The 24,297-nt window shown below is 42.5% G+C and overlaps 1 protein-coding gene across 8 annotated transcripts in view; it reads left to right on the top strand.

Annotated features, from left to right (window-relative positions):
- The window catches only part of ARID4B (AT-rich interaction domain 4B), a 1,373,103-nt gene that overhangs the window by 644,405 nt on the left and 704,401 nt on the right, over nt 1-24,297 (top strand). For all 8 annotated transcript variants that reach the window (XM_073627572.1, XM_073627571.1, XM_073627570.1 and 5 more), the window contains one exon: nt 20,850-20,947. In XM_073627572.1, coding sequence (XP_073483673.1) covers nt 20,850-20,947 — 98 coding nt within the window. The remainder of the gene's footprint in view (nt 1-20,849; nt 20,948-24,297) is intronic.

Genomic DNA, 24,297 nt, shown 5'->3' with positions numbered 1-24,297 from the left:
GTTTGATGATATAAAAAAGATGATCTTATGACGAGAACATGGATACCAAACACGACATGCTTTAAAATTGCGCACAAACGTGTAGTGGCGACAAACTGCATACATTTTTAAAAGCCTTTACAGGTTACCATTTTAGATTTACAGAGGAGGTCTACTGCTAAAATTGCTGCCCTCGATCTGACCTTCGCGGTGATACCTCACATGCATGGTGCAATTGCTGTTTACATATGACCCCAGACCGACGCTTGCATTCGCCTTTGCGCGTGAGCAGGGGGGGACTGGGGTGCTTTTTTTTTTTTTTTTTTTTTAATCATTTTTGTTGTTATCTCAGGGAATGTAAAATATCCCCTATGATAGCAATAGGTAGTGACGGGTACTCTTTTTTTGGAAAAATTGGGGTCTATTAGACCCTAGATCTTTCCTCTGCCCTCAAAGCATCTGACCACACCCAGATCGGTGTGATAAAATGCTTTGCCAATTTCCCAATGGTGCTGTTTATATCCGGCGAAACCTAAGTTATGAAATGCTCGTAGCTTCCAGTTTCTTAGGCCATTGAGAGGATTGGAGCCATTTTGGTTTCTGATCAGCTCTATGGTCAGCTGGCGGAACCACCGGCTGTATTCTCGGGTTCCCTGTTGGGACAGGAGAGCCTGAGAAAACCATGGAAGAGCGGGGGGGGGTTCCCTCCCACTGCTTATAAAAGCAGTCTAGAGGCTAATTAGCCACTAGGATTGCTTTTACATGAAAGCCGACTGCTGGCTGAAAAGAATGATACCTAAACCTGCAGGCATCATTCTGGTATAACCACTCAAAGTCCAGCAACATACCAACCCGTTGCTGGTCCTTGTTGGACATACATTGTAATGAGGAGGGATAAGCCCAGAAAGGTCTTAAATTCGGAAACCGCAATTGGTTTCCATTCTTTAGCAAGGGTGAGCTGGGGATTAGCGGCGATGAATTGACCAGCATACAAATTGCTTAGGTACACAATAGATCTATAGAGATCTTCTGTGAAAAACAGCGAATAAAAATCAACTGTTTCCACCTGAATGCCGGGTTGGCCAGTGAATGGGGGAAGGACGGGTGCTACAGAAGTGGTGGGTTCCCAATTAGGATTGGCAGGAAAGGCACTATGGGCTCGACGGGCCTGTGTTTGTCGTCTTCTTGGTGGCAGCAGGACAATACTCGTGCTTGCCACCTCGTCAGCTTGAACTGCACTTATGGGACTCGCCACTTCACCACGTGATACAGCAGTGCTTGATCTATGACCAGGGTGTACTAGGCCACTGGTGCTAACCAGTTCACCAGAAGGAATAACGGTGCTAGTACTGGCTCTCTGCTCCATACGAGGGACCTGCGGTTCTTGCACCTCAACGACAGCAGAAGATCGGGGTCTGGTACGCCTGACCTTGGCAGGGACCACAACTCCATCATCAGAGTGCCCCTGCTGTCTATAGGATCGTATTCTGAGCCTGAATCTGACAGATGAGTGACTTCCTCTTCACTATCTGTCATGCTCAGAAACGTGTAGGCCTCTTCGCTAGTGTACCTTCGATTTGACATTTTGGTCTCTAAATTTACTGGTACACTAGTGAGACTCACAGGTTAAAAAGCTCCTGACTGTTAGCGACTGATTCAAGCGCTACCAAAAAAATTGTTAGCATTCGCAGGGATCAGCCCTGACTCTGAGAAAGCAGCAGTTATGTGTGTTGTGTTTTGTAAGTGACAGTGATCGAATGATACTGCACTTTGGTGGGCTGGGCGAAGGGGCTAAACGCAGGTGCTAGCAGGTTTCTGGGCTGATCCCGCTAACACTGCGTTTTTGGGAACCCTAAAGTGCTTGGGATGCTAGTATAAATCAGATCAGATATTGATCTGTTGAGACACTACTATTAAGGGATACTGGCACTAACCTGACGCTGACTGATATCACCCGCCGGGTGATCAGGGGGTTATGCATTTTATTGGGTAATATACAGCAGGTGCCCTGATGCTATAAAAAGCAAACTAACCAGTGTCACCAGTAACACCAATACGGTGATCACTGGTGACAGGGTGAAAGAGTTAACTAGGGGCAATCAGGGATTTAAAACCTTTATTAGGTAATATATGGGGGTGCCTGAGGCTATAAAAAAAACCTGACGGTGAAACGAATTACCTAACTGACTAGCGTCACCAGTGTAATGGAAATTTGTAAGTTCTGTATATAATTGTATTCTATTTTGTATGTATTGCACACGGCACTAATAATGTTTTCAGTACATTTTTACATTCTTTCGAGTCCTGATTAGAATTAACCTGCCTATGTAACACCCCTTGTTACCATAAACGTACAATTGTAATATTAATGTGATACATACATAATCGTGTGTATAAAAACCTTCAATTGCGTCATAATAAAACAGAACAGTTGTTTGGAAAGATGCGGAGTGTATCTTTTGTGTCTGTTCCCTACTGCAGTAGTTATTATTCATTTGGAACCACTAATAAATATGAGGATAGGAGTTGCCAATCAACAAATTAGAAAGAAAAAAGAAAATCAAACTGCGCTATGATAAATAATATACCTATACCCTTACAAATTGATCGATAAGTAAATACGGAACCAGCAGCGACTCTCCTGAGTAACATAAACAGTGTACAAAAGTAAAAAAAAAAAAAAACTTAGAATCGCGCTATAAACAAATTAATAAATGGTATGATCATACACCAACAAATCTAATGAACGGTCAATACCGGGATTTGACAAAAGTGAACAAAATGTGCAAATAAAAAATGCTGGATATTAAATATCCCACCTAATCGTGTATAGGTGTCATGTTAGCATAACAATGATAATATATTAAAAAAAAGGGGTTCATGATAATTAACTACAAAGGAATAATACCAGAGGGGCCAAAACACCATCCCCCTTTAAAAAAAAAAATGTCCAGTGCTAAATAGTGTCTTCAAAATGTAGAATAAACTTGTGCAGGGAATCCACCACCAGTGAGTAAGGGGTAGCTGCTTACCAGAAGCCCACGACCCCCCACTACAGAGGGTCAAGGGAAGCCTATATGCAAAGGAATCCTTACAGGGCACCTCGGATGGATCCACTCTGGACCTGGACAAAGGTGATGTAGCGATCTCCAAAGCTCCTCAGGGGCTCCCAATAATCCAGACTCTCCTCATACTATAATGGTGGGTATACATGGCAGAAAAAGAGATAGACGCTCCATAGTGTAAAATTAGAAGCCCACGACCCCCCACTACAGAGGGTCAAGGGAAGCCTATATGCAAAGGAATCCTTACAGGACACCTCGGATGGATCCACTCTGGACCTGGACAAAGGTGATGTAGCGATCTCCAAAGCTCCTCAGGGGCTCCCAATGATCCAGACTCAGAAATGTCAGTTCCTGCTTGTTTGATTGGCTCACTGATTTTCCCAGAAGTCTGCACAAAGTTACATATCAGACTTTTGGCATCTTAGCATCCTCTGGGTCATCTGCTGGTGGCACTGTTGTTTCTGGAGCTGAAGGACACAATTCCAGCGGCCGACAAAATAAGGAAAGCAGAATTTAAAAAGTGAGAGAATGATATGCATATGTTGTGTACAAATGGGAAAAATGTAAGTGATTTAAGAGAGATATTTGTGTATGTGTGTGTGAATGCTGGGACCTTTAGTTCTGTCGCTTGTGTGTCATGTGCGCAGATGTGACCCCCTCCTTTGTGCTCTCATGAAAGAATGTGGCTGGGATGAGAGATCAGTGATTAGCTGGAAGGACACCATGCCAATTCCATTTTTTTAGACAAAACATTTATAACAAAATGTGCTGGGTTAACTAATCTAATGATAAAGAATGTGATCACAATTATTTTTTGAATCTGTTTTCCAAACATGGTAAAATGAAGGTTACGTTTAACCGTGTATTACACAAATTGAATATCTTTTGATAGTGTAAACAGTGCATTTAAAAAAGGGAAATTAAGTAAAATTAAGTAATGAGTATTCATTTCTAATATGAGTTTAACAATAATATAGATATATTGAAGCTGGTTTAGCCAACCTTTTGGTTGGAAATAAAATCCAGGTTAATGGGGAAATTTGTAATTAATGGGATTAGTTTAGATTAAGATAAACATTTTGTAATTTTACTTTTATACAATAAGCCCTAATTGAGAGAAAAAAAAAGATTAAGATGAGGTTGTTATTTGGAATACAGCTGCCATAATATTTAACAAAGCCAAGATGGATACAAGTTTTTCTAAGAAAATGACATTTTAAGGTTTTTGATAATAACTTGATGTGCGGTCCGTGATGTGAGAGTTATAATAAATAAATTTTAAATATAATAGACCCATCACATCAAGTCCAAACACCCTGTTAGGATAGATGCCACCTGCAGCCAGTTGTTTTATAGTTTTTGATGCTTTCTGGTCCATCATACAGATTGTTGGTCCTTTTTGTTTTTGTTTATTTTTTGAAATCCAAAGCAGAATGTGTGGATTGTGAAATGATGTGCCCCCTTTTCCTTGTAAGTGCCATGGTATAAGCAGAAGAATATTTTGGATTTATGGACATCTCTCCATGACCGCAGGGTATTGTTATCATTAATTATAATATTGCCAGGAAAAAGTTGTCTTTTTGAAACATGAAACTGGAGTTCTTACACAAACCGCATGATAGAAAACAAGCCATTGTAATATATTTATGCAAGCTGGACCCAGTAATGAAGGGTTCATCCTGATATATCAGAGCTGTAGCTATATGCAAAGGTGCTAGACAAAGTTAGACATTTTTTTGGTCAAATATTTAATTGTTAATGGTCCCACATTCTGCGCAGAAAATATACAGCTAACTAAATGTTTGTCTAATGAAATGTTTTAAGTATGAGTTTGTTTATGTACAAATCTAACAATGAAAAATGCTTACATTTGAATCCAGCCACCTTATTGCCTCTATTGGAGGAGGCTGGAGACAAAGGAAAACCACACGTGTTAAATTGATGGTGTAGGAATCAGCTACTGTGAGCCCAGTGCAGGACACACTTCCTGAAGACCCAGATATAAAATTTTTTGTAGATTTGATTCCGGTTTTATACTGAGTATGCAGTTTATCATCCAGAATAATACTCTGTATTCAGAGTCATTGGATCCTTTTTTCCCCAGCTCAAGAAGCAGAGCCCCATGTTTTAGCAAAGCCTGTGAGCTATAAAGAGTGTATATTTATATAGATAGTCAAGATATCGAGAGCTTTTGGTTCCATTTGAAGGGCCAGAAGTTTGTTTTTACTTCGGCAGGTAAACCAACCAAGCTTGCTAATTTAATTTGATCGGCTGTTTTCAGCCTTCCAGGTTCTTGCCGAGGTAGCCATACTAGCATTAAAACTCTCACATGGAAGCAGACCAGGCAACTAAGGATGCTGCATTTACAGCCTCGGACACTTGATGGGTTTGTGCAACTCACAGATTTCACCCTAGTTCTGGCCCAGTATAACCGGGGTTAATAATTCAACTTTAAGGACCTCAGAACTAGAAGAACAAGTGGTCCACAGGGGGCAACTTCTTATGAAACAGGACTTTGGAAAAGGTGATCATTTTGTCTGCCAGCCACTCTTTTCCCTCCAGCTTGACACATGGACCGTGTCATCAGTCACAAGTAGTTATGGCTGCCTTAGTAAATGAGCATGGGATAGAGCCAGGGTTCTCCACAGTTGTTTTTATAACATACCACTTCTTGTTTTACCTGTTACCAAAGGTGTTACCAAAAGCTGAACATTCCTCCCAGAGATTACAAAAAGATATATCCAGATGCCCAAGTCAGGATCTAATGAGTATGCATTTTGTCTGTATGGACATGTTTTCTGGATGTCCAGTGGCAAATGTTACTGCAAAGGCTACAGTAAAAAGTGTTATCAGAAGTAGTTTGTAAGTACAGAGTGCCAGAGAGTAACAGAAGAAATCATTTTTATAGGAGAGTCCTTGCTGGAAGTTTTGAGTTTTTATTTTTACCCCCCCTACTGTCTACAATGTAGCGGACAAAGTAGAGTAGGAAACTAGAAAACTTTTTGCTTGAATGTTTTCTTATATTTTATCAAGCCCCTAAGAGGATATTGGACTCTCTCTCCCTATGGGATTTGGTTTGGGAGTGTGTTACTTGCTTATATTTTGTCTCAGCAGCTGAAGTCCTCCATTCGGATCTCACAGAGAACGTTGCTGATCTTTTAAGGTTTTTTTTTTCAATTGTTTATTTTTACATTTATAAAACATCATATCGTAAGATACAAAAAATATGACATTTTAACTTCGGAAAATACAAAAGTAGTAAACAGGAAAAGTTAGTAGGACTTGACAGGGATACAAGTGTGGGCGAATGTCAGCAGCTTCCATCATTGGATCATCTAAACAAAAAATATCCATACAGCATCCAAGTTTAGGTCAGGTTGAAAAGATATGTATACGTAATACGTATATAAGGGATGATCAGTGGATGTTTCTAGTGGGCATCAAAAAGGTGTGTGATTATCAGATTCAAGAGGATATACTGAATCATCCCAAGCTTTCCAGATTTTATCAAATAGGGGGAGGTTACCATCAATCTTTGCAGTCGTTTGTTCCATCCTGCGTATATATCTCCAACTATGGAAAGAACATAGTGAAAAGTGGTAGGGGAAGTAAAGAGCCAAAGCCTAGGGAAGGTTCTTTTCGCTGCTAACAGTATGAATGACCCAAGTTTCTGTAGTGTTTTGGAGATGTCCGGAATAGGGAGGCCCAGAAGGAAATGCATAGGATTCAATTGAATGGTTGTAGAGAGTAGTCTTTGTAATAATTTTTGAACCTCGGTCCAATATGGGCCTATGATAGGGCATTCCCAGAAGATGTGGAGGTGATTGCCCACAGACTTTCCACATCTCCAGCATAAGTTAGAGACAGAAGGGTTCTGGGCGTGTAGCAAGTTGGGAGTTCTATACCAAAAGAATAGTATCTTAATGGCGGTTTCTTTTTGTGCTACACATCGTGAAACTTTTGAAGATTATTCCCAAATTTTCCCCCAGTCCAACAATGAGATTGGACGGTTTAACATTCGGGACCATTTTTTCATGTAGTTGTGTGAGGAGTCAGTTAGAGGGAGCATCTCGTGAAGCATTTTATATATAGATGAAATTAATTTTGGTTCATATGGGCCATTTTCACATAGTATTTCAAAGTCTGTAGGCTTTTCGAAGGACAATGAAGGCAAATTGGCAAATTGCCTCCATAGAGGCAGGGAGATCATATTTTTTTTGGAGATCTGGAAATGATAGGAGTTTGCATCTAACCGGGTGTACCAGATATCACAGCTGAAAGATTTTGGGTCCATGGGAGTGTTCGTAAATAAGACAGTCCATCCGGGCTGTCGGGGTTAAAAAGGACACTCCGGAGTGGAGAGCAGAGTGAGGAAAGATAACCTATCTGCACATCTCTTCCAAATGGATAGGGTGAAAAGCATCGGGGCCAAACAAAGAGACCTCAATTGGGGCATGAATTTGTATGAAGATGGCCATAACATGTAGCAGGGGTGTACTGGAGCAGTAATCCCCATTTCAATTTCAGCCCATCTACTCGGGGCTTTCCTAGAGGTCCAGGTGGTCAATACCCTGAGGTGAGAGGCGTAATATATTTAATGAGATCTGGAGCAGCCAACCCACCTTTAGTTCTGAGAGCTAAAACGACTGAGCAATTCTATGGGAAGCGTTATTCCAAATAAGGTTGAGACACTTTCTCTGGAAGTTTTTCAGCTGCGACATTGAGACTGGGATAGGTAATGTTTCGAATAAATACAACAATTTAGGCAAAATCGACATTTTGAGAACGTTGATTCTGCCAAGGAGAGAGATTGGGATGGAGGTCCAGAGGTGCAGAAGTCTGGTTATTTCTGCAAACATTGGAGGAAAGTTGGCTTGGTAGAGCGAGGTATATGAGGGGGTAAGGTGAATTCCTTACTATTTCAACGAGGACAGACACCATCTGTATATAAATCTGCTTTGTAAGGAGCTGAGCAAATCTGGGGTTATATTGATAGGGAGGGCAGGGTGAGACCTGATGGCTGCTGCGAGTGATTCGAGGCTCAGTATAAACAATAGAGGTGATAAAGGACACCCTTGTCTGGTGCCATTGCTAAGAGTGAACCGTTGTGATGTGTAGGAAGACATCTGGACTTGAGAAGTGGGGTGAGAGTACAGGGTTTGTAAAGCCCGTACAAAGGAACCTGAGAATCCAAATTTGGCCAGGACTGCAAACATAATTGCCCAGCTTAAATGATCAAATGCTTTTTGTGCACCCAAGCTTAAAACTATGGTAGGTCGTTTAGTTTTGGTTATTAAGTCGATCAAATCTGTGGTTTTTCTTGTGTTGTCTCCAGCATGTCTTGTGGGGACGAATCCCACCTGGTCTTTATGAATCAGGGCTGGCAGTAAGGGTGATAGTCTATTGGCTAATATTTTGGTAAAGATTTTATAATCCTAATTTAATAAAGCAATGGGGCGGTAATTGTCTGGTAACGCGGGTCTTTACCCGGTTTAGGGATAACTGTAATGTTAGCATGCAGGAACTGTGAATGTGGGATGGTACCTTTAAAAAAAACAGGAATACAGGGATTGTAGATAGGGATTTAGTGTCTGTGAAAATGTCTCTTATAATAAATGTAAGGAAGGCCATCTGAGCCTGGGGATTTGTGACCTAGAAAATTTTTGATCACCTCTATGGTAATCGGGGAGTTAAGAGTGGAAATTTGTTCAGTGGAAAGCTTTGGTAATGTTAAAGAAGACATTAAGTCATCAAACTTAGGTTGTGAGAATTGGGAATTTGAATCAGGGCTTAAGCAATTATACAATCGGCTATTGAAATCTCTAAATACTTTAGACATAGCTTTAGGGCAGTATGTAGGGGTGCCATCAGACTGTATCAGGTGGTCAGGTATTGATAGAAAGGGCCGTGGCTTTAACTTGTTAACTAGCATTTTATGTGGTTTGTTTGCAAATTCATAGAATTTTTGTTTGGCCCATAGCATAGATTTAGAAATGTTGTTCATATCAAACGATTTGATTCGGTCTCAGATTGAGGTGACAGTTCTCAATTTTTTCACCGTGGGGGATACCAACAAGTGTTTTTCTGCGGTTCGTAATTGAGCAAGTAGGTCGCTTTTTAGTTTTGCAGAATCTCTTTTCAGGCGAAAGCCTGTAGATATGCATTTGCCTCTAAAAAAGGCCTTGTGGGCCTCCCACAGGGTGGAAATCTCCGAAACCGATCCATCGTTAAGTTGGAAGAATTTGGTCAACTTCTGTTGCAGGTGGGTTTGGGAAACAGGCATACCCCACTTTTAAGTACACAGTGGGGTTTATTTACTAAAGCTGGAAAGTGCAAAATCAGGCTCACTTCTGCATAGAAACCAATGAGCTTCCTGGTTTTATTACCAAAGCTTAATTGAACATGCTGGGGTTAGAAGCTCATTGGTTTCTATGCAGCAGTGAGCCTGATTTTGCACTTTCCAGCTTTAGTAAATAAACCCCATTGTGTACTTAAAAGTGGGGTATGCCTGTATTGGGTTTTTGATCAGGGATTCATTAAGACGCCAGTGGCATGTTTTAGTGTATGAAGAAGTCAGGACAATATGGAGTTCAATGGGTGCGTGGTCCGACCAGGTAATAGAGTTTATCTCTGAAGAAACTACGTAGGGAAGGAGAGGGGCTGTAACCAGAAAATGGACTAGTCTAGAATATAACTTGTGAGAGTGGAAGTAGAATGTGTAACTCGTTTGAGTTGGATGTTTAACTCTCCAAGTGTCAAAAAGATTGTGTGATCTGGTTAGTTTACGAAAAGAGGTGGACAATTTCTGGGAAGCAATTCGTGGAGTAACTTGGAATAATGCTCGTCTATCCCTGGTTGGGGACATGCACACATTGAAGTCGCCTCCTAAAATCATAAAAGGCTGAGAAAAGGATTGTAACTTCTCAAAAACTGCTGTAAGGAAACTGATTTGTCCTACATTTGGGGCATATATGTTAACCAAAGAAAAATGAGTGTTTAGGTGACTTACAATTCAGGAGTATGAACCGACCATGAGGGTCTAAGTATGAGGAGAGTATCCGGATTGGGCATGATCGTTTAATAAGGATTGCTACTCCTGCTTTTCCAGAAGGATCTGAGGTCACATTAGCCCCAGGAAAATGTTTGGAGGCGAATTTAAATGAGCCCCCAGATTTAAAATGAGTCTCCTGAATCATCAGAGCTGGCTAGTGGTAGGCTGTTAATCGAATATAAAAAAAAAAACAAAACAAAAATGGAAGAAACGTCCTCCAGAAAAGTTATGAGTGGTAAGATCGAACCAACATTGAGAGGAGTATCTCTCTTTATGAGAGAATGTGACCTGTCTCCAGGGAGGTCACTGACATAGCCAGAACACGTACTATCTGGCCATGATATGGAAACAATAAAAATTAATGGAGGGTAGGTCTCCTCAGGTCCGAAATCTGTGGGAGTTGGCTCGTTGCGGTGTGGAAAAGGCCTTCTGCGATCTTCGTTGGACTGGGGTCCAGATCTTGGCTGGGGTAGTGAGTGGTTTAGGGTTCGGAGCTTGGGGTTGGAGATCTTCAGGCATCGGTGGGAGACCCAGGTTGCGAATGAAAGCTTCACTTCCGTAGAGATCTCTCAGAGAGTATTGGACGACATCTTTAGAAGCGGATTAGCGAAAAGGGAACCTCCAGCGGTAAGGGACCTGATGATTTTGTAGATTTGTGGTGACAGGGTGGAAGCTGAGCCTTTTGGCTAAAGTAATCGGGGATAGATCACTGAATATCTGCGTGACTTGTTGCAACTGTGAGAGCTTCTTTGCTCTCGTAGTAGTGGAAACGAACAATAACGTCTCTGGGCTTAGCATTTGGAGGAGGTTTTGGAGCCAAGGATCTGTGTGCCCTGTCCAGGCACCAGTCTATATCAGGAATATGGGGAGCTAAAGTGACAAACAGGCCCAAAAGAATGGGGGCGAAGCTCCTTATCACTAACCGCTTCAGAGATCCCTCTGATTCTCAGATTCTGGCGTCTTTCAACGGTTCTCCAAATCTTCCTGCTGTTGCTGGAGCTGAGAGACTATGGGGTTGATTTACTAAAACTGGAGCACTCAGAATCTGGTGCAGCTGTGCATGGTAGCCAATCAGCTTTCAACTTCAGCTTGTTCAATTAAGCTTTGTCAATAAAACCTGGAAGCTGATTGGTTTCTATGCAGAGCTGCACCAGATTTTGCACTCTCCAAGTTTAGTAAATCAACCCCTATGTTTCATGGTGGCGTTATCTTCCTCGAGAGCATGTACATATTGGGTCAGTTCATCAAATTTATTCTCCAGAGTTGATCAATTTCTCCCTGCAACTCGTGCTATTTTACCCACCTCTTTAGCAATGCTGTGGGTCAGATCATGCAGTAATGAATTCAGTTTCAGATTAAGAACAGCTACTGTCACGACATCTGCTGGGTTTTCAGATGGATGGGATTGCTGGGACCTGTTGTCCTCCGAGATCGTGGTTCCCGGTATCATGTGGGATTCAGCTGAGTCCGGCAGGCCAGGCGGATCCCTCGAGGCTGGGGATTGCAGCATATACAGGAAGCGTTCCATACTGTGGGAAGGCCGCGACGGTGGCGACGGAATAAAGCTTCTATAGATCGCTTTCTGGAAGCCGATCTTACCCATGCGGTGCCAGGGGACTTCTAGTAGTCTGCGGTGTCGCTCCTAGGGTTAGGGACGCTCTTTTAGCTGTGTAGGAGCCGCGGATAAAGAGACGGGGACCGGAGCTCTTCTCTTACACGTCCACCATCCCGCAGGCCGCGCATGCGCCCCCCCCCCTTCTAAGGTTTTTGACAAACTCATTTGTGTTTTCTCCCCAATTCCAGATCCTAAATGTTTGGAAGGATCTAAAACTAAAGCCAGGTGACTTGTGGATTGTTAAGAGACATTTATATATAAAGAAATGTTTGGAGACTCAATACAGCATCTATTTCATGTACGGTTTTGCAAAACTTGAAGGAAAAGTCACCTGGATCCACACCAGACACTGCAGAAATTACTAAATTAAAGAAATCTCTGTTTGATTTGTTTCCCTCTTATGATCAGTATAGGGTGCTCGTTGATTCAATTACTTTAATTGTAAGGGATATATATAATGTGAGTTGAAAAGTAGTTCATTCTTCCATTTTATGAAGAATTGTCTGTGTTTACATATGCTGATAAGTTACATAGTTACATAGTAGGCGAGGTTGAAAAAAGACACAAGTCCATCAAGTCCAACCTATGTGTGATTATGTAAGTCAGCATGCCAACAATTCAGCTAGAAGGCCATTCTGGCTACAGGAGTGTACAACCAGTACTCTGTAAATATGTCTTATCAATGATTTGTTTTTGACAATGAAAAGTCATTTTGTAATGAAAAAGTTGCTCAGCTATTATTTTCTCCTCAATGGAGTTTTTGCCTCTTTGGCCAGGACTACCTCCACCTAAGCGTGTGGAGGTTCCAGGTTAAAGGTGATAGCAGGTATGGTTAGTGATCAAAATATTGATCAAAAGGGGGGAGACTGTAATGGAACATTTGTAAGTTCTGTATATAATTGTATTCTATTTTGTATGTATTGCACACTGCCCTCGCTGTGCACACAGCATTCATAATGTTTTCAGTACATGTTTACACTTTCGAGGCCTGATTAGAATTGGCCTACCTATGTAACGCCCCTTGTTACCATAAGCATACAATTGTAATATTAATGTGATACCTACGTAATCATGTGTATAAAAACCTTCAATTGCATCATAATAATAAGTTATTTGGAAAGATGCAGAGTGTATCTTGTGTGTCTGTTCCCTACTGCAGTAGTAATTATTAATTTGGAACCACTAATCAATTTGAGGATAGGAGTTGCTCATCAATAAATTGTCCAAGTCACCAGTGACACAAATACGGCAATCGATTAGTGACACTGGCGATGTGGTGAAAGGGTTAACTGGGGGGTTATCAAGGTGTTAAACCTTTTTTAGGGGGGTAACCTAGACCTAACTGGGGCTACTACTAACTGCCCTAAAACTTATTGAAGTCACAAATGACACCAATACAGTGATCAGTGAAAAATCTGAAAACTGCAATTGGTTACACAGTGACAGGGAGTGAAAGGGTTAGCTGGGGGTGATCAAGGGGGTGGAAAGTGTACCTATGTGTGCTAGTGTTAGTGTGCTGTTGGTGTAACTCACGGTTAAATGCTCTCTGTGTAACTCACAGTTAAATGCTCTCTCTCACTGGATTCCAAAAGACTCCACGAGGTGAGATGACATCTCTTCCTCCTGCCTGTGTTTACACTTACACAGGCAGGGGAAGGTTTTCGTTAATTGGGAGCTATTGCCAGGGCCAGACCATAAATCATTGGTCTCGTCCTGGAGACTGACCGCTTCTCTAACGAACCTGACCGCTGAGGGGGCGGGACTGCGCCCCCCGCCCACGGGGAGGGCGGGACGTACAGGTATGCCCATTTGCCACCCCTGCCATTCTGCAGACGTACAGCGGCGTGCGGCGGTCAGGAAGGGGTTAATGCATTTTTTAACATTGGCATCTGCTGCCAGCAGTGGCCAAAATTTGTCCAAAACATCTCTTAGCTGGGTATGTTGTCTTGAATATTGGGTAATTACTCTCAATTTTTGTTCAGTATTTTTGGATTGGTTAGAAAAAATAAGGTTCCTTCTTTCCTGCTTTGAAGGCTTTATTGTATGCCTTTTTAACCACTTCCCAACCAGCCACTGCACATAAACGGCCGGGTGGGAGCTTCCTCCTTCTGAGTGGACCTTCGCGAACGTCCTTCCGAAGGAGCGGGTTCGCTCCCGCGAGATCCCGATGCACGTGTCAGCTGGACATGCCACATCTCGGAACAGCAGGAGGGCACTGTGATTTGCCCTCCTGATTTGCACAATGGCTTTGTCTAATCACAGCCATCGTAATGTAAACATAGGGTGAGGGGTAACATCTGACAGGGGATTGCGCCGCTGTGATCTGCCTTTGCCCCCCCAGAGACAGGAGAGTAGTACAAGACAGGAGGGCCATGTGATTGGCCCTCCTGATTACATGACGACTGTGTCCAATCAGTCGTCATGTAATGTAAATAGTGAGCAGTTGTAACTGCTCTCATCTCTTCCTTTCCTCACACAGAGCCTGTCAGTGAGGAGAAGAGAGATCTGTGCTGCAGCCAGAAGATCAGTGAGTTTTTAGCTGTTTGTCTGCTGTTTACCCACTGATCACCCAGCTAGTGTCCCCAAAACAGTGAAAACACCTGTCATACAGTGAACATCTGCCCGCCAACAGCTGGCACATCTGCCCGCCAACAGCTGGCACATCTGCCCACCAACATCGGGCACATCTGCCGCCCGCCAACATCAGGCACATCTGCCCACCAACATGACCCAAAGATTGTACAACGCCGAAGAGGCCCTCCAGATACTCCAGAGTATGTCGGACGAGAGTAGAGGGAAACGCTCTCCGTCAGACTCGGATAGCGACTATGAGCCAGTGGAAAGCAGTGGCTCAGAGATGGAAACCGAGGAAGATAGAATTCTAACAAGGAGAATCGGGAGATATGAGCAGGCACAGACATCCACCAGCAGTGCAGCACTCCAGGGCATCTACCAGCAGGCATCCACCAGCAGTGCAGCACTCCAGGGCATCCACCAGCAGGCATCCACCAGCAGCGCAGCACTCAGGGATAGGCAGGCATCCACCAACAGTTCTACAACCTTCCTAGAGGATAGGCCGGATGCTAGCAATGGAGCATCCCATCAACGAGGCAGGGCCCATACTAGCCTCCCAAATGTTCTACTGTATCCAACATGGCTGCCCGATACGTCAGTAGAACCTGTAATTCCCCTTTTTACAGCCCAGCCAGGCCCTCAGTCAGAAAATATAACCCCAATTTATTATTTTCACTTATTTTTTACCGATGATCTCCTAAATTACATTGTGGAGCAATGTAGTCTATACGATAGCCAACAATCCAAATTCCTCATATGCCCATCCTTTTGTTTGGAAACCCCTCACCGTGGAATTTAAAATTTTCCTTGGCCTAACCTTCAACATGGGGCTAACCAAAAAAAATGAACTCCATGCCTACTGGTCTACCCAGCCTATCCACCACATGCCGGTCTATTTGTCAATTATTCCCAGAACCCGTTACGAGATGATTATGAGATTTTTACATTTCAACAATGCCCAATGCCCCCCTTGAAATCATCCCAGTTATGATAAGTTATTCAAAATTCGGCCCCTAATCAATTTTTTTGTGCCATCTTCAAGCAGATGTTTACTCCTGATATAATTATTTGTGTTGATGAATCCCTAGTACACTTCACCGGAAGACTTGGAATAAAGCAATACCTCCCCAGTAAAAGAGCCAAACGTGGGGTAAAATTTTATAAGGCGTGTGACAGGGCCACAGGTTACACAAATTACTTTATTATTTGAGGGAAGAGACAGACAGCCAAACCATCCTGGATGCCCTACCTACATGGGAACAAGTGGCAAAATTGGCAGCTGATCGAACCATTGCTTGGGAAAGGATACCACCTATACGTAGACCATTTCTCCACGAATCTCCCACTTTTCCGCCATTTGTACCAAAAGAAGACTGTGGCCTGTGGGACAACACGGCCCAACCGCAAAGGCTTCCCACAGAGAAAGAAATTGAAACAGGGTGAAATGGCCAGTATGCGGACTGAAGAGGTACTAGCGCTGAAGTGGAGAGATAAAAAAAGCGATGTCCACATCCTTTCCACAATGCATGATAATACCTTGGTGGAGCTGCAGAGAAGTAAAAGCCCCATACAGAAGCCAAAATGTATGCATGAGTATAACCTATACAGGGGGGGTGGATATTAACGACCAGATGATGCAGCCCTACTTGGCCACCAGGAAATCACTGTTTTGGTACAAGAAAGTTGCCATTTATTTGATGCAACTAGCCCTGTTCAATTCATATATTATTTTTTCTAAGTCCACCCAAAGTTTCCTAACCTATATAAAATTCCAAGAAGACGTTATCACAGCCCTTCACTATCCCCATGGCCAAGCCCCTCAACTAATTCGCTCTGATGCATTAGCCAGACTCCATGAAAGACACTTTCCCAGAAATCCTCCGTCTTACCCAAACAGGCCGCAAACCCCCCCAAAATATGGGGAATTCGCCGTGACACCCGATACTACTATCCCCAATGTCCTTCCCAGCCAGGACTCTGTATTGGAGAGTGCTGTCGAAGCTATCATACTTCACTACACTATCAGTAAAGTGAAGATGATTTTTTTCCAGCTTCCACTATCTGCCATTTCTGTGAATGACCCGGACTGTTAACGACTATGCTTCTGCCAGACATGTTTCTGCTTTCAATGTGAATTGACCTCGGCCTGTTAAATGACCATGCTTTTTGCCTGCCTCCCGAACTGATCATTTGCCCTGCCACTGTACAGCACAGGGGTCTCACATATGTGAGGGGCTCCAGAAAAGGTTTTCAGAGTGGAGAAAACGTTTTTCTCCGGGTTTTTAGTTTTCTCGGATTAGGGTCTGGAGACTTGGAGGCTTCGTAGAGATTTGGGTGGGAAGAAGCCTCTACCCCTATCCTCAGGTCCCAATGTTATAGTGCTGCCTGCTGCCACCTGAACTGGCCATGCCTTTGCCTGCCACCTGAACTGGCCATGCCTTTGCCTGCCACCTGAACTGGCCATGCCTTTGCCTGCCACCTGAACTGACCACGCCTTTGCCTGCCACCTGAACTGGCCACGCCTTTGCCTGCCACCTGAACTGGCCACGCCTTTGCCTGCCACCTGAACTGGCCACGCCTTTGCCTGCCACCTGAACTGGCCACGCCTTTGCCTGCCACCTGAACTGGCCACGCCTTTGCCTGCCACCTGAACTGGCCACGCCTCTGCCTGCCACCTGAACTGGCCACGCCTCTGCCTGCCACCTGAACTGGCCACGCCTCTGCCTGCCACCTGAACTGCCTGCTAAACCTTGGACTGTACTGAACTTTTCCATATCTGTTTGCTGCCTGAACAATTCCTGGACATTTCCTTTGGCTGTTTGGACAAATGCTTTGACTGCTCTGGAACGGTATTCCTGCCTGCTAAAATCACAGGTGAGCCTTTTTTTACCCTTTGCTCAGCAGAATGTATTTTGGGGTGTAATTTTTGGTGTGTACATGCTATGTGTTAGAAGCCTGAAGGTGCTACTTGCATGTTGGGCCAATGTATGTGGCCAAGTAGTGGAAAAGTCTCACACATGGGGTATTGCCATACTTGGGACGAGTAGCAGAATGTATTTTGGGGTGTAATCTTGGCTATGTACATGCTATGTGTTAGATCTTCTAAATTGACAACTTTGTGACAAAAAAAATAGGTTTTCATTTTCTTTCCACATTTTCCAAAAACTTGTGGAAAGAAATAACATGTTCAAAAGACTCATTATACCTCATAGAATATACATTGGGGTGTTTTCTTTCCAAAATGGGATTTTTTTTGTGGGTAATTCTATTGTCCTGGTGCTCCAGGGCCTTCAAAAATGTGATAGGTACTCAGGAAATGAAATGTGTAATTTATGCCTTTAGAACGCCTGATGGTGCTACATGGATGTTGGGCCTCTGTATGTGGCCAGGCTGTGGAAAAGTCTCTCACATGGGGTATCCCCATACTCGGGACAAGTAGCAGAATGTATTTTGGGGTGTAATTTTGGCTATGTACATGCTGTGTGTTAGAAAGATCTTCTAAATTGACAACTTTGTGAAAAAAAAAATATTTTCATTTTCTTTCCACATTTTCCAAAAACTTGTGGAAAGAAATGACATGTTCAAAAGACCCATTATGCCTCATAGAATATACATTGGGGAGTTTTCTTTCCAAAATTGGGTCATTTTGTGGGTAATTTTTGTGGAAAAGTCTCTCACATGGGGTATTGCCATACTCAGGACGAATAGCAGAATGTATTTTGGGGTGTAATTGCAAAAATGTGAGAAATAACTTGTAAATATGAAAATTTAGTGAAGAAAAAAAAAATATATATATTTATATATGTATGTGTGTGTGTGTGTATGTGTATATATATATATATATATATATATATATATATATATATATATATATATATATATATATTTCTTAATTTTCCAAAGCATTGTGGGGAAAAAATTGCAACTTCAAAAAATTTACTATGCCTCTTACTAAATACCTCAGACTGTCTTCTTTCCAAAAAGGGGTCAGTTGGGGGGTAGTTGTACTGTCCTGACATCTTAGGGCCTCAAGAGATAGGCCATCAGTGCATTAGGATTGATACATTTTCATTAATGCGTAGCTTAGTTTGTAGACTCTAACTTTCACACAAACCAATGATCATACACTTATCAGGATTTTTTTTTACCAAAGACATGTAGCCAAAAGTTTCTTTATAAACAGAAATAGAAAATTTAGGTTTTTTTTCCAAAATATTTGTTCTTTTTTTGCTTGTATCACACAAAATAAATAATGAAGTGGTGAATAAATACCACCAAAAGAAAGCTCTATTTGTGTGAACAAAATGATAAAAATTTCATTTGGGTACAGTGTAGCATGACTGAGTAATTGTCATTCAAAGTGTGAGAGCACTGAAAGCTGAAAAATGGTCTGGGAAGGAAGGGGGTGTAAGTGCCCAGTATTGAGGTGGTTAAGAAGAATGTGACTATAGCCCCTGTTTTTTAATCTGATATATAGTGCTTTTGCCATCTAATGTACAATTTCTTCTGAGTCTTTTGTACTGACTGTATGGAATACTTTTGAGTAAGGACTTAGGGTGTGCGCTAGTGGCATGCAGGATGGTGTTTCGTGCAGATGACTTCCGATATAGGGAGGAATATTGGTATCCATCCTTATTAATAGAAATTTCCAGATCTAAAAAAATTATTTTACGTTAGTCATAGTCCATTGTATATTTTATGTTAAAATTATTAACCGATAAGATGTCCATAAATTGCATAAGCTCATCCCTGGTGTCAGACCAAAGTAAAACGTGCTCAATATAGCTATGCCATGAAATGACGTGCTGTAGTAGATTGGACAGGTCTTCACGTGCAAATAGCTCTTTCTCCCATTCCCCCAGAAACAGGTTGGTATACAATGGGGCACAACGTGTCCCCATCGCAACCCCCTGCACCTGGAGGAAATGGGAGGAACCAAACATAAAAACATTACGAGTAATAATGAATCCAAAAAATTATAGCATGAACTGCTTATAATGGTAGGCCAACTGTCCCCTTCTCTATTCTCTATAATCTCACCTCCTCTGGTGTGTGGAATAGCATTGTAAAGACTTTCGATGTCTATAGCCACCAACCAGGTGTTTATAGGGACATGCATTACCGTCAAGATTTTGAAGGAGCTCAATGGTATCCTTGATGTATGAAGATAGAGACATTACGTGTGGACAAAGATATTTGTCCGCAAGGGAGCTTGCATTTTCAGTTAAACTTTGGCAGCGTGATATGATCAGTCGACCAGGAGGTTTTAATGTTGATTTATGTATTTTGGGCAATACATGTATTGTTGTTATTGAGGGTCTTTGTCTTTATCGATAAGGCCTTTTTTGGTAGGCTTTCAAAATTATAGAGTAATACTTAAAATTCTCAATTAGGCTTTTTGAAATGGGTCGATACCAATCTTCCTAAGAATGTCCAGGCACATAGTTTCATAGTTCTCAACATTCATGATAACCACATTTCCCCCTTTATCTGCCGGTTTAATCATGATCTTATTATTCTGAAGAGTTATTCTGAAGAGATTTTAGAGCTTGCTTATGTCCTATCGATAAATTATTGGCCATTCTGTTGCCAAATTAAATGTTTTCAATTTCTTTGATAGTCTGTTGAACAAATGCCCAAATATTGGGGTTGTTACTGAGTACCAGAAAATCCCTTGACTTAGGCCTGAAGGATGTAGGTGGCAGAAAGACAACACTGGGAACACAGACGCCACCCAAGGGGGGATATAAGGGTGCGTCAGACCCAGTGTGGTTCTCCTCCCACAGCTCCATCAGGTCATCAATGGCCTGAAGTTCATCATCACTAAAATTGTGTGCCCCAGAAGAGGTACTTGGAGAGATATGCTCAACCCCAGAAGGACTGTCATTAAACTTTATACATTAGCTGCCTTGCAAATAAATGTATGTCTTTGATTATCTGAAATTTGTCAGCATCAATTTGTGGGCAGAAGGTTTATCCTCAACTTCGTCAGAGGATAAAGAGGCAGAGGAGAGATTAATAATCTCTAACTTTGTGTCTCCATATTGTCCCTTTGGGGTGAGATAATTGGTATGGGACTCAGAGTGATCTGGTGTCCTCACCAAAAAAATTGGAGCTAGTTTGGAATCGATAACTTGAGTGCTGTTGGGGAATAAAGAAAGGTTATGATCACTTACCCTACTGGTTATGGCCGTAGCTTTGAGAGAAAAAGAGGAGTGCGTGCCAGTGCCGAATTGGGAACCGGTGCAAGTGCGATATGTGTTTTTTTTTTTTTTTTTTTTTTTTTTTTTAAAAGGAACAAAAAATATCTTTGTAAATTTTCTCCTTGGCACCGCTATAATCCCAATCACCCTATTTCTATTTAATAGGGATGAGGTGCCGGATATACTAGGGTCACTCAATCTTTTTCCAAGCTAGGTTTTAATAATTGTTTTTTTGTGTGCATACACATCCATTGCCCTCCATCTTTGTGAACCACATTTAAGTCTGTTGGCTAAAATTGTATCTTTTATTCCTTTTTTTTTTTTAAACTAACATTTTCATGTATTTATTTATTTTTTTAAAGATTGACAGTGGGGCAGTCTGGAAACAAGTTTACCAGGATCTTGGAATTCCCGTATTAAATTCAGCTGCTGGGTATAATGTCAAATGTGCTTACAAGAAGTAGGTGCAATCCTTTATTTTTCTTTGTGCTTTTCATAGTTACGTATAATGCAGTTGTTTTATATGTTTTTGCTAAATATTTGACTTTTTACTATGGGGCAGTGAATCTGACATTCACTAAACCTTCTCTGCAAGTGAATATTTGTGGTGCATGTATCTTAAATGTCATTAATTATTTTGCAACCAGTGAATGTTTGAAAGTCACATTCTCTGCTTTTTAAATATGTCCCTATGTGTTTTGGGAACATTACAAGGTTTACAAACTGAAATGAACATTTTCTAGGTGTAGTGTATGTTAAAATCAATTGAAGGGAAAAAAAGTTATACTCTGCAGCTGGTAGTGAGTTAAATAAAGGCAAGCTGGCAGCAGCTTACAACCTCACAGGCTCGACCCTTTATATACATATATGTACATTTGATAACAATCCCTAGTTACACTTACCTGTAACAGGAAGGCACACATGAGAGATGATAGGCTCCTCCTGTCAGGAAACACAATCAATAGACAGCCTTTTAAAAACCCACCCACCTCCTTGTCCTTGGTTGCTATAAAAGTATTCTGCACCCGTACATGAGGGGTATGCCACAAACCTTAATCACCAGGGTACAGTCCTCTATCTCCGTAGTTTGAGAAATTGGCCTCCCATCCTAGAGGATTCACAGAAACACTGTTACTGGTAAGTGTACCTGGGGATTTTCTCCCATCATCTTCCAGGACTGCACACCTGAGAGGAGAATTGAGTAACACAGGCCTACTTTAGGGTTGGACCACTGCTTAGAAGACTTTCCTGCCAAAGGCTAGATCCTGCTGTGACAATATTTCCAATCTGTAGTGCTTCACAAAAGTATCTTGGTTGGACCAGGTGGCTGCATTGTGGATTTGTTCCCAAGAAGCTCCTGCTTTTTCTGTCCAGGATGCTGCCAGGGCTCTAGTAGAATGTTCCTTCAGGCATGACAGAATTTTTGTAGGTTAAAGCAATGGTCTGCCTGATCCACCTAGCTACTGAAGTCTTTGAGGCCTGTAGGTGTTTCCTAGGCCTACTATATAGCACTAACATCTGGTTGGAGCATCTGAAATCTTTGACCCTTTCCAGGTAAATTGAAAGACAAGCAATTGAAGCAATTGAAGTACTTCTCCTTTTCATTCTTGGGGTTACAACAAAAAGAGGGAAGGATAATTTCCTGTGATCTATGAAAGGTCAAGACCACCTTAGGGAATTTAAAAAGGGTCTGGCCTTACAATAACCCTATATATTAATGCCAACAAAAAAAGGTTCCCTAATGGGAAGACTCTGCCGGTTTCTTATTCTTTTAGCCATCTTAATAGCTAAGAAAAAGCTAATTTCAGAGACAAAAACTTAAAAGGAATCTCTTTGATTGGTTTAAATGGATGCCTAGTTAGGGCCCCAGTACTATAGTCAAGTCCCACGGCGGACACCTATCCTTCGTTACTGGTGTAGCTCTTTCCCTAGCCAGTAAAAAAAAGTCTAAAGGCTCTTTTATTTACCTTAACTCAAGAAATACTGACAACGCAGCAACTTGTACTTGAAGAGTGTTAACTGCCACACCCTTCTCTATCCCATTTTGCAAAATATCCAGGATGACTGGTTTTCTTTAACACCATTCGCAAAAGAATCTCTACACCCTTCTGTAGATCTGTCTAGTAAACTGGTTTCTACTCATGAGGAGTGTGTTGATTACTCTATACGAGCAACCCCCCTGTCTAAGGATCTGACGCTCAAGAGCCACACCGTAAGCTGAAAAGATTGTGGCACTGGGTGTTGAAGCAGCCCCTGAAGCAAAAGATCCAGACAAACAGGCAGTTTCCGAGAAGGGGACACTGAAAACGTTTTCAGCTTTGCAAACCAAGTCCTCCTTGGCCACTAGGGGGCTATCAGCAGGAGGCAGCACTTTAAGTGACTCAGCTTCTGAAGTACCATGGGGATCCGTGCCAAGGGTGGAAAAGCATGGGGCCAACTCAAAATCCCAGGTCTGGGCTAAGGCGTGTGTGTCCCCGGACTACCTTCTAGTTTCTCCTGTTGAGGACTGCGAAGATTGAGAGTACCCTTTTCTCTGCCCAGAAAAGTATTTCCTTTGCCAAGTTCAGGAAATGTGTGGACCTTGTACCCCCCTGATGGTTCAGGTATGCCACAGCAGTGGCGTTGTTCGACATCACCTGTACTTAATTTCTGATGATCGCTTTTTCAAAAGACTTTGTCTTCTACTACTGCCTTCAGTTCTCTGAAGTTGGAGGAGGCTTGGCTGAATGTCCTGTCCCAGGCCCCTTGTGCCTGCCCCTTTCCTAAATAGGCTCCCCACCCCCAGGTACTCATATCCTTGGTGCCCTTTAATGGATTCCACTGTGCCCAGGGCCTGGCCACTGTGAGATGGTCCTGCACTGTCCACCACAACAGAGAGGATGTTAACAGATGGGGAAGCTCTATTGTTTGATCCAAGGATTCCCTCTTCCTGCCCCAGGAAGAGAAGAGAAAAAATTGCAGGTCCCTGGAGTGTAGTTGAGCACATGGCATTGCAGGGATACAGGCCGTCATTGGCTCCAGTACCCTCATGACATCCCTCCTGGAACATAGGGAGCTCCCACTGCCATCACTATATTCCCTACTTTTTCCTGAGGAAGGAACAGCTGTTGCATCCTTGAATCCACAAGATAACCCAGAGAGGGTTTCACCTGTGACGGTACCATGGAGGATTTCTCCCTGTTTACCAACCACCCCAAACTTTCTAAGGGGGAAAGCACTGTTTCCACATCCTCCCTCACCTGAGTAGATGAGTGGCATAGACCAAAAGGTCATCTAGATATGGAATGGGGGGCGTGGCCACATCAGGCATTTAAGAGGTTGAGTCTCACAGACATCCCGTGTTGAATCCTTTCCCCATCCGAAAAGTGCTTTGCACTCGGTACCATCTTCCTCGTGCTGCCGGGAAAGCACAGGTGTCTTCAGAAAAGGCAACAAGCCGTGAGGAACAGCCAACCCGGAGTCGGATTCTACAGGCAGTTCATAAATGTACAGCTTCAGTTAACACAGTAAAGGATCGCCTGGGAAGTCTAACAGAAGAAGTAGCCCTCCTTAGACAGGATCTGCAAAGAATCAGTGAGAGAACCACTACTGTTGAAAGTCGCATAAGTGACCTTGAAGATAAGCTTCTGCCTCTGATTGCTGAATCTCGTTCCACAGCCTGGATGTCACATGAAAAGGTAAAGCAGATGACATAGAAAACTGTTAACGCGATAATGTTCGCATAGTGGGGCTCCTGGAGAAGGTAGAAGGGAGGGACCCCACTAAATTTATTGAGAATTGGCTGTTGGAATTTTTTGGCAAGGAAGCTTT

The sequence above is a fragment of the Aquarana catesbeiana genome, linkage group LG04, assembly GCF_042186555.1.
Source record: "Aquarana catesbeiana isolate 2022-GZ linkage group LG04, ASM4218655v1, whole genome shotgun sequence".
Classification (NCBI taxonomy): domain Eukaryota; kingdom Metazoa; phylum Chordata; class Amphibia; order Anura; family Ranidae; genus Aquarana; species Aquarana catesbeiana.
Note: the sequence above shows the minus strand (reverse complement) of the source record. Positions and strands in the feature narration are given on the sequence as shown.